Source organism: Salmo salar, chromosome 04 (genome assembly GCF_965601325.2).
Source record: "Salmo salar chromosome 04, fSalSal1, whole genome shotgun sequence".
Lineage (NCBI taxonomy): Eukaryota > Metazoa > Chordata > Actinopteri > Salmoniformes > Salmonidae > Salmo > Salmo salar.
This window is the reverse complement of record NC_138294.1, coordinates 64,570,689-64,585,011: the sequence shown is the minus strand read 5'-3', so window position 1 is coordinate 64,585,011 and position 14,323 is coordinate 64,570,689. Positions and strand designations below refer to the sequence as shown.

General features: G+C 46.7%; 1 protein-coding gene across 1 annotated transcript; it reads right to left on the bottom strand.

Moving 5' to 3' along the window:
- Positions 1-3,845: 3,845 nt before the first annotated feature.
- Positions 3,846-12,559, bottom strand: LOC106603484 (proline-rich protein 7). Its single transcript, XM_014197243.3, has 2 exons — positions 12,247-12,559; positions 3,846-4,315 (listed from the first exon to the last, which is right to left on the bottom strand). Exons 1-2 carry the CDS (start codon positions 12,557-12,559, stop codon positions 3,846-3,848), a joined length of 783 nt encoding a protein of 260 aa, XP_014052718.1.
- Between the last annotated feature and the right edge of the window lie 1,764 nt (positions 12,560-14,323).

Here is a 14,323-nt window from a genome sequence, read left to right as displayed (position 1 = left end):
CATAACTCTGCAATGTTGGATTGTATTGGAAAGCGTCTCAGTTTTTTTCCACACACAGTCTGTGCCTGTATTTAGTTTTCATGCTAGTGAGGGCCGAGAATCCACTCTCACATAGGTACGTGGTTGCAAAGGGCATCAGTGTCTTAACAGCGCAATTTGCCAAGGCAGGATACTCTGAGTGCAGCCCAATCCAGAAATCTGGCAGTGGCTTCTGATTCAATTCAATTTTCACAGAACCGCTTGTTGCATTTTCAATGAGGCTCACAAAAAATCATACAATGATGGAAAGACCTGTGTGTTGTCCTTGTTAACGCAGACAAAGAGCTCCAACTTCTTAACCATAGCCTCAATTTTGTCCCACACATTGATTATAGTTGCGGAAAGTCCCTGTAATCCTAGATTCAGATCATTCAGGCGATAAAAAACATCACCTAGATAGGCCAGTCGTGTGAGAATGCAAGCGGTCAGACAAGTGAAAATTATGGTCAGTAAAGAAAGCTTTAAGCTTGTCTCTCAATTAAAAAAAACATGTCAATACTTTGCCCCTTGATAACCAGCTCACTTCTGTATGTTGTAAAAGCGTTATATGGTCGCTGCCCATATCATTGCATAGTGCAGAAAATACACGAGAGTTCAGAGGCCTTGCTTTCACAAAGTTAACCATTTTCACTGTAGTGTCCAAAGCGTATTTCAAGCTGTCAGGCATTCTCTTGGCAGCAAGAGCCTCTCGGTGGATGTACCCAAGTAGTGTCGGGAGCCACTGCTTGCACGCGCATTACCACTCCAATATGTCTCCCTGTCATGGCTTTTGTGCCATCAATACAGATACCAACACATCTTGACCACCAAAGTCCATTTGTGTCACAAAGCTGTCCAATACTTTAAAAATATCCTCTCCTGTTGTCCTGGTTTCCAGTGGTTTGCAGAAGAGGATGTCTTCCTTAATAAACATAAGACATATACCAGGAGCTGTGCCAGGCCCGCCACGTCTGTTGACTCATCCAGCTGTAATGCATAGAATTCACTGGCTTGTATGCAAAGCAGTAATTATTTCAGAACATCTCCTGCCATGTCACTGATGCGTTGTGAAACAGTGTTGTTTGATGAAGACCTTGTCTGTATAGTTTTTTGGGCCTTTCCCCCCAGCCATATCCACGGCAGCAGGAAGAATGAAGTCCCCCACAATAGTATGGGGCTTGTCTGTCCTAGCCACTCGGTAGCTCACCATTTAAGACGCTTCTAGCCACTTCTTATTAATGGTATCTGTTGCTTTTATACATGTCTTACTACTTGAAAGTTGTCTTAATTCTCGCTCAAAAAAACTCCAGTGGGTTGTTTTTCGAATTGGCACGTTTTGTTTCTAAATGTCTGCACAAGAGTGAAGGTTTAATCGAGTTGTGAGATAGTACTTTTGCACATATAATACACTGTGGCTGAGAAAAGGCACTACTCCCAATATAAGTGAACCCCAAATCAATGTAGTTCTCATCATATTTGCGCCTCTTCGATGGTCCAACGTCCCCGTCTGTTGTTCGGTGCTTTCCCGGGTAAGGGGGCAGTAGCTCTTCAGTTACATCTGATTCACAACTGTCAGTTTCCATGCTAGCTGGGCTAACAACAAATGTAGAATTACTGATGCTAGCATTGGATGTGCTCGTGGAAGCAGAACAACTTGTCGACAGGTGCAGGTGTAGTACTGTAGTACTACCAGTAGAGCTGGTATGTGTCTCTATGGACGCGGGCCTTACTTTTTTAACCATTTATCAATTTTCGAGCAAATGGAATGAGCAGCAGCTACGTTTGGCTACATATGGACTGTTAGTGGAATTCCCGCAAAAGAGTAACGGTTAATGTGATTGGATGTTAATTATTTGACTAGGCTACCTGTATTTGACATTGTGTTGTTATTTCGCTGAACGCTAGATGGTTTCATTTTATTTTTGACAGTGTAACGAGGCTACTCAGGCGATAAAAAAACTCACCCAAATATATAGCCAAGTTGGAAAATATAAATGGATTGTTTGAAAATGTGAAGAAAATTTTCTTTTTTAAATATATTTAAATAAAATGCGAATCACATTTTTATTTGGCGTACCCCCGACAGCATTGCCCCAGTTTGGGAATACCTGCTGTAGACTATACTTTTGTTAGAAAAATATCTTAAATATCAGCATCCGAAATAAACTTAATGGACCGTCTCAATGCTATGTTACACAGAACAACAAACTACCATAATATAGAAATAGAACCAAGGACAAACTGTGACATTGTCTGTATAGATTCAAACTGAAATACTTTTTACCTCTCAGTAATAACATTATCTCTATCTGCAGGAATGGCCTCGAGTAGTTCTCTCATTCTCTTTCTCCCTCTCGCTCTCATCTCTGTCTCTCCTGGCGTTGGGTACTGTATGTTCCCTATCTCTACATTTATATAAGCTCCTTGAGGACAGCACCTCAGCTTTGCACTGACAAGCTTCCTAATTTGTCCGAGCATCTCAAGGGTACTGCCAAGTAAGCCCAGGCCATCAAATACTCCATTAATTTCAGTGGATTATGTAATGTGATTGAATTGGGTTACATAACAGCTAATAACAAAGTGGTGGACCTTGGTGGTAACACTGTTCCTAATAGGCTTAACAGGGTAGTAAGAGAGGTCAGGATTTGATAGATTCATTTCCCCCTGCAAAAGCATTTCATAGCTAAATAAACTTTTTTTTTAAATCAGGAAAAGGAACAGAAATCCCATCTCTGCAATTGCTTGGTGCATGGTGATAGCTTTGTTTTTCTACCATGACAGATGACATTTTCTGTGATGGTGTCTGCTATATGTACTGTAGCACCCCCATGGCAACGTGAAGGAGAGCGTCTCACAGACACATCTTGCCTGATGAGTAGCTTGAGATGAAGACAGAGGGATAATGATGGAGGGAGAGAAAGAAAGAAATGGATTCACAATCACAATCTTGATAAAACACTTCCCTCATGGACAGATAGCGACCACACACACACACACACACACACACACACACACACACACACACACACACACACACACACACACACACACACACACACACACACGCAGTCGCTGTACACTGAGGAGCAACAATCCCCAGCTGGGGGTTATCAAATTGATATTCATAGTCCACTTCAGAACATCTTGAAGATATGACAAAGAATGCTAAAGAATAGTTTTTTTTCAATACAAAACAGAGTTTCCATTGCACATTGCAATGCTCCGAGCAGGGCGATAGTTACTTGGGCTGAATGCCCCAACATGTCTTTCTTGGTCCTTCACTGTACATACTATACATCAAGAGAAACAGCAACACAGAGCTACTGCAGGTCATTAAAGATTTCCCCCTCTTTCAACCTGCAGTCTTACAAAGAAAGGCTATGAAAATGTCTTTAGAAACTCGGCGAGGAGAGAGGAGAGGTCGCTAGGGGCCCAAGGTGTCATGGGCAACAGACAGTTCCAGGGAGCTATGGCAACAGCAGACTCATATAATAGCTGCTCTGCATCAGGCTGCGACGCTGCAGAGAACAGAGAGATCAACACAACTAAAGAGATAGAGAGAATAGAAAGAGATGGAGGGAGAGAGAGAGACAGATAATGGAGGGAGGATGAGAGGAAGGCTGGGAAGAGAGACCATCTTTAGAAAGGGTGTCCCATCTCACTCTGTCAACACCTCTGAACGATATTTCTCCTCCCCTATCCCCTTCATCATCAGTCCAACTCTACAACCCAGATGCAACTCCTCAAACCCAACCCAGCGCCTCTCTACCTCAACCAAGTGTCCTTAGCTCCAGTCAGACCCCCACCTCCAGGAGGGTTAGTCAGGCCTACACGGCCGTGCTGCGACCCAGCAGAGGGAAGGCTGTGGGCAAGCCACAGCTCTGCTCTAGCCCCCTGAGCCCCTGGAGCCCATGGATACTTCTCAGCCCCAGCTCTGGGTGTGTGTGAGTCCGGCCCTCGCAGGGCATGGTGACGGTGGCCTGGGCCTGCAGAGAGAGGGGCTCCGTGGGGAGGGTGTTGTGGTTGAGGTCCATTGTGGAGAGCAGGTGACCCAGGGAGTCCCAGCTTCGGGCGGTGGGCAGGCGGATCAGGGAGGAGTAGCCCCGCTCAGAGAACACCGTGACAGGGGGAGTCTTGGAGGTCTCAGGCTCCTGCTGCTCCAGCCTGGAGGTCTCGGGGGTGGGCTTGGTGTAGGTGCCCCCCCGGCTGTCAGCCAGCACCTCACAGTAGGGGGGAGGGGGGTCCTCCATCAGAACAGCCTCCTCGTAGCAGGGGGGCTTCCCAAACACGTCCGTCTCTGGGGAGAAACAGACACTCGTATGTTAGTTCCCCCTTTTCCATCGACACAGTAGACCTATGGGTTCCTGTGGACAGGGTTGTGTGGGAGATCATCATTGGTAAACTGACTGGCTATTACATAATGTTAATGTAACTCCTTTGACGCCTCAGCCAGCTCAAATGACTGACTTTACATCTGGAGTTACTGATACCACTGCCAAGTCCTACACTTACAGCTTTGCCTTTAAACTGTGAATCAACATACGTTGAGCGGTGAGCATTCCATTGATTACTACAGTGGCCTACAGTAAAGGCTTCTTTGATGACTCAATTCTGACAGTTTTTTTATAGTGCTAAATGGCTTCACACACAAGCGTGCGCGCGCAGCACACACACACACACACACACACACACACACACACACACACACACACACACACAGTGTGAAGAGAGATTAATGGGATATTTGTCTGACAGGAACACTCAAGCCACAAGTGGGAGGCTAATTTACTGATGTATTAAAGCACAATCATCTGTCTTCAATCCCTTTACAGCTCACAGAGAGAAAACCCAGAGGAACAGAAGAGGTGGGAGTAGAGGAGATTAGAAGAAAGCGGGTAGATGGGTAGTGGACTTGTGCCTGATTCACACTGTAGTGCCAAAGTGAATCAGCCAATACTGTTCGGGGTGCCCCTGCCCTAGAGTGAATCAGACATTTCTCTTCAGGGGAAACAAATCATGTCGATTGTAATGAATATATCATCAAGAGATGATCTCATTGTTTTGGGCTATTGATCATCTCAGAATATCCAGTGCATTTGGAATGTATTCAGACCCATTCCCTTTTTCCACATTTTGTTACGTTACAGCCTTATTCTAAAATTGATTGTTCATCATCAATCTACACACAATACCCCATAATGACAAAGTGAAAACAGGTTTTTAGAAATGTTGGCAAATTTATTAGAAATAAAAAACAGAAATACCTTATTTACATAAGTATTCAGACCCTTTGCTTTCAGACTCTAAATTTAGCTCAGGTGCATCCTGTTTCCATTGATCATCCCTGAGCTGTTTCTACAACTTGATTGGAGTCCACCTGTGGTACATTTAATTGATTGGACATGATTTGGAAAGGCACACACCTGTCTATATAAGGTCCCACAATTGACAGTGCATGTCAGAGCAAAAAACCAAGCCATGAGGTCGAAGGAATTGTCCGTAGACAAGCATTTCGCTACACCCGCAATAACATCTGCTAAACACGTGTATGAGACTGTCACGTCCTGACCAGTATAAGGTTAATTGGTATTGTAGTTTGGTCAGGAGGTGGCAGAGGGTATTCGTTTTATGTGGTTCGGGGTGGTGTGTTTTGTTGAAGGGGCATTTGGTTTTAGTATTCCGGGGTTTTTGGGCACTGTTTGGTTTTCAGGTATTCTATGATTTGTCTAGTATGTCTGTTTCTATGTTTGGTTAATTGGGGTTGGGACTCTCAGTTGAAGGCAGGTGTTGTCTATCTGCCTTTGATTGAGAGTCCCATATATGTGGGTGTGTTTGTGGTTGTTATTTGTGGGTGATTATTCTGTGTTTAGCCTTGTGCCTTAACAGACTGTTTTTGTTGATCGTTCGTTCTTTGTTATTTTGGTGTTCATTTTGTATTTATTAAAAAGCAAGATGAGCATACACATACCTGCTGCGTTTTGGTCCTCCATTTCCAACGACAAGCGTGACAGAATCACCCACCAACTATGGACCAAGCAGCAGAAGAAGGAGCAGAGGGACTTCGAGTTGGACTGGCGGGAGAAGTGGACCTGGGAGGAAGTACTGGACGGGGCCGGACCTTGGCACCAGGCTGGGGATTATCGCCGCCCGCAGTGGGAAATTGAGGCAGCCAAGGCAGAGAGGCGGAGGTACGAGGCCATGGACGCGCTGAGGGTGAAGCACGAGAGGCACCCCCAAGACATTTTTTGGGGGGGGCACACGGGTAGTTTGGCTAGGCCTAGGAAGAGCCGGAAGCCAGCTACCCGTGGTTATATGGAGGAGCGTATGGGGTGGAGAGCGCCATGTTTCGCTGAGGAGCGCACTATCTCACCCATACGCACGCACAGTCCGGTGCGCGTTGTTCCAGCCCCTCGCAGGTGCCGTGCTAGAGCGGGCATCCAGCCTGGTAGGAGGATGCCTGCGCAGCGCATCTGGTCGCCGGTACGCCTCCGAGGACCAGGCTACCCAACTCCCGCTCTACGCACGGCTACCATCAGGCCCCTGCACAGCCCAGTCTGCCCTGTACCAGCACCCCCGCTGTACAGGGCTACTAGTTCCATCCAGCCAAGACGGGTTGTGCAGGAGGTAAGATCAAGACCGACTGTGCGCCTCTATAGCCCTGGGTTTCCAGCTCCTGTCTCTCGTGCGGACCCGGAAGTGCGTCAACCCAGTCCGACTCGTCCTGTTCCCGCTCCCGGCACTAGCCTTCAAGTGCGTAAACCCAGCCACGCCAGTCAACAGTCGTCGTCAGAGCTGCCCGCCAGTCAACAGTCGTCGTCAGAGCTGCCCGCCAGTCAACAGTCGTCGTCAGAGCTGCCCGCCAGTCAACAGTCGTCGTCAGAGCTGCCCGCCAGTCAACAGTCGTCGTCAGAGCTGCCCGCCAGTCAACAGTCGTCATCAGAGCTGCCCGCCAGTCAACAGTCGTCAGAGCTGCCCGCCAGTCAACAGTCGTCGGAGCTGCCCGCCAGTCAACAGTCGCCGGAGTGGCCAGACTGCGCTGAACAGCCGGAGTGGCCAGACTGCGCTGAACTGCCGGAGTGGCCAGACTGCGCTGAACTGCCGGAGTGGCCAGACTGCGCTGAACTGCCGGAGTGGCCAGACTGCCCTGAACTGCCGCAGTTGCCAGACTGTCCCGAGTTGCCAGACTGTCCCGAGTTGCCAGACTGCCCCGACTGCCCCGAGTTGCCAGACTGCCCCGACTGCCCCGAGTTGCCGACTGCCCCGACTGCCCCGAGTTGCCAGACTGCCCCGACTGCCCCGAGTTGCCCGACTGCCCCGACAGCCTGGAACGGCCGGAGCCGGAGCCACCTCCAGAGATAGGTGGGTTGGGGAGGGGGGGTGTAGCACAGTGCCGTCGTTGACGGCAGCCACCCTCCCTTCCCTCCCTTTAGTAAGGGGGAATTTTTCTTTTTGGTGTTGCTTGGGGTTATTTTTGTTAAGGTGCTTCCGGGGTTAGCACCTTTAAGGGGGGGGGGGGGGGTACTGTCACGTCCTGACCAGTATGAGATTAATTAGTATTGTAGTTTGGTCAGGACGTGGCAGAGGGTATTCGTTTTATGTGGTTCGGGGTGGTGTGTTTTGTTGAAGGGGCATTTGGTTTTAGTATTCCGGGGTTTTTGGGCACTGTTTGGTTTTCAGGTATTCTATGATTTGTCTAGTATGTCTGTTTCTATGTTTGGTTAATTGGGGTTGGGACTCTCAGTTGAAGGCAGGTGTTGTCTATCTGCCTTTGATTGAGAGTCCCATATATGAGGGTGTGTTTGTGGTTGTTATTTGTGGGTGATTATTCTGTGTTTAGCCTTGTGCCTTAACAGACTGTTTTTGTTGATCGTTCGTTCTTTGTTATTTTGGTGTTCATTTTGTATTTATTAAAAAGCAAGATGAGCATACACATACCTGCTGCGTTTTGGTCCTCCATTTCCAACGACAAGCGTGACAGAGACAAATAAAATGTGATTTGATTTGATTTAGAGCTCCGAGACATGATTGTCTCAGAGCCTCTGACCACACCTGGTACTTCCTCTAGTGTTGTCACTTCTCTAGTAATGTGTGGAAACCCAGCCTGGTAAAGGGAGAGGTACTTGTGTGCGCTTAGACATGGTCATAACATGGATAACATGGTTTAATCATAAACTCCATTTCCCAGCCTCCATTTCTTTCAAAGCGCACCTACAGTCTGTCTATACTACTATTTATTCTAGGCAGTGAGCCATACCACTTTGCACTTCAGAGTGTTTTTCCACTGGAAGAAATGTTCCTGCTCACTAAAAACACAACCAATTGATGTTGAGGATATAGAACGTCTGATATGGAAATCCTCGACAGCATGTGTTGGAAGTGTCATCATGGTGACACTAATGTTTAGATCTGCTGTATGTACATGTCTGCGTATGTCTACATCTCCACAACCAATTACACTAATGTTGTTATGATCCCTTTTTCCACCACATGTTCATAACGCCCTGCTCTGGCCCCCTTTGTAATATTAGCCCCAGCCTCTATATGTATAAATAAACACTAAGCAGGCTTCCATACAGTAACAATAGAGGCCCAGAGCACTGGAGCTATTTCCACTGGGAGATGAAAGGAATGTTTCATGAGCCAGGTGGTCATGTTTGTTCCCGTGTCAGCAACGCCTCTGGACAAAGAGAGGGCCAACAAGTGCAGAGGGGTGGCAGGGCCGTGGAGGGTGGTGGAGGACAGCCCAGAGCTCAGGGACAGCCCAGAGCAGAGCCATGTCCCCTAGGGACATGATTGCTAATCTCAGCCTCAGTGGCCCTGGGGCTCCGGGGCCCACCACTGTCGCCAAGGACAGCCCCATGACGTAAGCACAGCAGCAGCTGCAGGGTGCAGGGTGGGAGGTATTATTGGAACAAGCCCTCTCCAATGCTGGAGGCCGATGGATCTCAGCATGAGAAAATGGAAATTTAAAATGTAAATGAAGCTTGTTCAATTACATTTCTGAACACAAGCTGTGCCTTGAGTATCAATCATTTTGTGGCCATTTTATGTCTTGACACTATGTCATTTGGGGGAGGGGATCCCGAGTGGCGCAGCGGTCTAAGGCACTGCATCTCAGTGCTAGAGGCATCACTAGTGACCCTGGTTTGATTCCAGGTTGTATCACAACAAGCTGTGATTGGGAGTCCCATAGGGCGGCACACAATTGGCCCAGCGTCGTCCGGGTTAGGGTTTAGCCGGGGTAGGCTGTCATTTTAAATAACAATTTGTTCTTAACTTACTTGCTTAAAAATGTATTTCCCTTTATAAGTGGCTGTCTTCCCAATGAGCAGATTCCTCCTACTTTAAGGTGTTCACCTTAACCACCCTGTCCTGCTGCCCTGGTACTGAGTTCCTTTATCTGGCTTTTGTGCTTGCTCGCTCTCTGTCTATTTCAATGGTTTCTGCTAGCTTACCTTTCACTCCACTGACTGACTGCTATGCTGTTGGCGCCTACTAAATGTCGAGCTGCTAGCAGTCTGTCATTGCGCTGGCTGCTGTGCTGCTATCTCTGTCACCGCTCTGCCCACGCACTGCCTACGCTACAGCGCTAACTGTCACCATGTCACCCACAAAGGAACGCAGAAAGCTACAATGAAAGCCAACAGCAAAAAGCCTTTAGAGTCCCTGCTGTCACTGCTGTAGCTTGTAATGTACAGAAAACAGCAGGTGTATCGTGGGTTATGCTCTTTGTATATTTATGTTGCTTTCATATTGAACTGGAAAGGGACAATATGTGAAAGCTGTAAAGAGTTGCATACACTCTTAGAGAAAAAGGTTCCTTATAGAACCAAAAAGGCTTCTATCGCTTGCTTCATATATGGAACCCCTAAAAGTTCTATATCGAACCCTTTTTTCTTTGATCAGAACCCTAGAGGTTCTTCTTGACTGAACTAAAATGGTTCCATATTGAACCCTGCATAGTGCCCTTTATGAATGACTACTACTATTGAATAGTAATATTTTGAGTTATGAATATAATTTAATTAACTATTAAATAATGGACTAAAGAGTAACAACATAGTATCATTATATGCAAACATAGTTTGGACATATGCACTGGTGGCCAGGGGGGCATCTCTTTGTTTGAATGATGGCCCACATCAACTCTGGTTGACTTCTTACAATACAATGCAATACAATATACTTTGTCCATTAGTTAGAGTGAACAACAAAAATGTGTCTTCTGCTCCCATCGAAACCCCCCCCCCCCCACCCCCACCCACCCCCAGCAGAACTCAAACATACAGTTGAGATGAGCACAGGTTCAAGCCCCTGGATGGAGAGCATATTGTGGGGTTAAGGGCCTTGCTCAAGGGCCCAATGGTAGGGGAATGTTTTGAGGATGTGAACCCAGCAGCCCCCTAGTTGTCAGATCAATTTCTCCTGTTTCTTTCCATCGCCCAGCCCGGGATTCAAACCGGCCACCTTTCGGCAACAGGTCCAACTCCTTAGCCGCTGGGCTACCTGCTTGGCTGGTTCCATAAATAAGCATGAGTTAATCTGACAAAATGAATACAAAATGCTATGCAGCCATATAATTATTATGATGTAGAAGAACAACTGCCTTTGTTGTCAGCAGCAGCCGAAAGAGAGATCCTCTGCCTCCAATAGTTCTGGGTTACTGCCAGACTGAGCAAAACATAGTGTGTTAAATGTTGTGTCCATAGATACTGAACAAAAAGACTGAACGGCTGGCAACCAAACCGATAGAACGAACGACCGACCAGCCTTGGGTAGCAACCCTAGAGTTGTGCCGGGACTATATCATGTGGTAGGATGAAATAGTATGAATAAATTTATCAAAATAAAGTTACATTTAAATATGTAAATCATTATTTGAATATTAAGTTAACCTGTTGTGCAAAAGTGATAATGCCCTCGAAGCCGGTGTTTGGAGGATATATTGACAAGGTTTGCCAGCCCTCCACTTCATCTCGGGCCTAACAACACCAGTGCCAATATACAGTAGCTTCCAAACACCGGCTTCGAGGTCATTATCACTTAAGTGTATGCTTTTATTAAACACATGATTTCCTCTTGCGTCTAGCTAGCAGTTCGTTTGCAACAGCACAGATTTGTATGAACTTTGATGTTTGCCACTCAGACTTCAGCAACAATGTTGTTGATCTTCACCTTGCCATAGAGAGCTAACAGTGTCGGACGTCAGCTAGCCATTATTCTGACCAGGTAAAATCATGCAACAACATCATTAATATGGATATATAGTCACCAGCCAGTTTATTAGGTACACCCATCTAGTACCGGGTCGGACCCCCCTTTGCCTCCAGAACAGACTAAATTCTTCAGGTCATTCTACAAAGTGTAGGAAATGTTCCACGGGGATGTTGGTCCATGCTGACGCGATGGCATCATGCAGTTGCTGCAGATTGGAGGGCAGTACATTCATGTTGTGAACAGCCCGTTCCATCTCATCCCAAAGACGCTGGGTTGAGGTCTGGGGACTGACCAGGCCACTCAAGTAAACTGAACTTGCTGTCATGTTCCAGGCAATGTTTTTCCACTCCTCAATTGTCCAGTGTTGGTGATCGAGTGCCCACTGGAGCCGCTTCTTCTTGTTCATAGTGATAAGAGTGAAACCTGGTGTGGTCGTCTGCTGCAATAGCCCATCGGTGAAAAGGAGCGACGTTCAGAGATGCCATTCTGCATACCACTGGAGGTCGGCCGTTTCTGAGAAACTGGATCCAGCTCACCTGGCACCGACGATCATACCACACTCAAAGTCGTGTAGGTCACTCGTTTTGTATATAGAACCTTTTTTTAGTAAAGGGTTTCTTTAATCTCATCCAATATAAAGAACCCCTTTTTTTTATAAGAGTGTAGGTACACATAAGCAAGAACGAGCTAAAGAGTTGAAGGTACTGTAGTCTAATAGCAATCTTACTTTGTCATAGTGTGTGTGTGTGTGTGTGTGTGTGTGTGTGTGTGTGTGTGTGTGTGTGTGTGTGTGTGTGTGTGTGTGTGTGTGTGTGTGTGTGTGTGTATTTGTTAATTTGGAAGACAGAGTGAGGGAAGCCACAGGTGGAGGGGCTGCTCCAGCTAATGGAGCTTCAGTCAATCCTGTCCTCCGCACCTGTTCCTGTGCAGCAGGCCAGTGATGTGTGTGTGTGTGTGAGTGTAATAGAACATTCAAGTAAAAAAAGTAGTGTTACAGAATGAGTACCTTACCTTGTGGGGAGGCCCAGCTGCCCTGGGGGAGGGATCGGGGAATGTGGAGCGGTGGGGAGAGGGTCAGCGGGGGGCAGAACTGGAGGGGCTCTCTGGATGGAGGGTACCCAGCCAACCCTGCCGTGCCCAGGCACTCCAGTGACTCCATCTCCAGGGCCCTTAGACACTGCTCCCTCAGCCTCTCCTCCCTCCTCCTCTTCAGACGACGCTGGACAAAGCTACAGAAGCAGCACAGCATGATGATGAGAGCCCACACCAACCAGAACCCAGCGAAACAGGCCAGGAAGGTGTACGTGCCCTGGGACATCACCATGGTGACGAGGAACTAGTTGACTTGGAACTACCGAGGTGCGTGAAATGAGGAGCCAACTGGACTTGGGAAGATACGTTAAATCAAATAGCACTGGCTGCCACTGAGGAGACAAGGGAAAACATTCAAAAGAAAGATAGGGCTCCAGTCTCCTGAGGAGTTTGGTTGAATGTGTAGTCTTCTGTTGAGTTGTAATCCTCTTATATCAGTGTGACAAAACAGCCCTGATTCTGTTAAGAGGACCGGGTATCTAGTGTGCTTACACACACACACACACACACACACTACAACAGCACTGTCTCAGAGGCTCTTCTCTAGTCCAAAGGCCAAGTATTATCAGTTGTTTTCCAGCCTGCAGGTCACTTCAAATCAGATGTCCTGTGGTTCTTCAGAGGTAAAACAAGGTGATCTTCTACATTCTCACTCCAGTCTCACTGCAAAACTCATAGTCTAAATCACATCCACCGTCCAGGTATCCTGAAGAATCACCGCTTAAGAAAACTCTGATCACAAAAAAACACAGAGCACTACTCCTCCTTCTCACTGAGGTTGAGTGCCTGCTCCTCTCCCCACCAGGCAGACTGAGTGGGCCCTCTGAGGGGTGAGGCCTGGATAGGGGTCAGGCAGTGCAGCGCCACGTGACGTGCCAGTCTGTCCCACAGCTGCCTCCTCCAGGACACAGGGCCAGACCCAGGGGTTCCACACACTCACGCTGGGTTCCGAGGCATTCCGAGTACCCCCTCTGGTGCGCTGAACCCCAGACGATGGATTCTAGCACCTTTATGGGGTACTACCGACGTTATGCTGCTCAACAAACAGAGAGAGGAGAGAGGGTGGAGGGGTCCATCATTATGAATTATGAAATAGGCAATATTTTCAAAACATGGCACTGCAATATCAGAAAAATGGACACGGGCCTGTCTAGTAAGTGATCTCAGCTGTTCAAGCATCATTATGATGGTGACCTCAAGGGGTGAGTATCAGTTTCACACATCAGAGAGGAAGGATCAGAACAGTACATAGATCTCTTTGGGAAAACAGGGCCCTTTATATGGGCGCTAAAGGGGACCCAATCCTGCTAATCCTTCCCAGATAACTAGTGCTGAGCGATTAACCAAAATGTTGGTTATTTTTCGTTTTTTTAAACAACTAATTAACCAATGTCGGTTCAATTATTTGAATTGCATTTTGTTTCGTTTTTTTCTGTGAGCTCAATGCACACATCGCACAGTTTTTCTAGAGATAAAGCAGATCCAGCCTGAACTGTGCGATGTAGTAGAGAGTGTTTTAGTTTCCAACAGGACAATATTCTAGATAGTTTAGTGCATAAAATGTGGTAATTAACTACAATGACCATAATCCATTGCGCATGTACTTGTCTGGTCTGCGTTTCTTTTATGCCTTCTACTGAAGAGAGAAGAATGCTTGATCATGAGGTGATATAGAAAGGAGCTGTTGCTTCGAGAGATGGCTCTACCTGAAAATACATGATCTAAGTGATTGATAGTTGGTATTCAGCTGTAATAAAAGTATGCCTTATTTACTTTAAAGAACTATTAAAATAGTGATTTTGTCAGACAGCATTGGCAGCAGCTCTATAGAGATGAGATGATGACTTGGAATGAAATTATAAAGTCATCAAATAAAACAAATGTAATATACACAACAACTTAAATATTTTATTAAAGTAAAAGTATGTGAATAAATTATGGTTAAGTGATAAGCAGTAATGGGCAGTCACTACCATCACAGGACTTTTGTTTTATT

Coding starts and splice junctions, on each gene's coding strand:
- LOC106603484 (XM_014197243.3), bottom strand. CDS start 12,559: ATGGTGATGTCCCAGGGCACGTACACCTTCCTGGCCTGTTTCGCTGGG. Junction 4,316..12,246: donor CAGCTGGGCCTCCCCACAAG/GTAAGGTACTCA, acceptor GTTTCTCCCCAG/AGACGGACGTGTTTGGGAAG.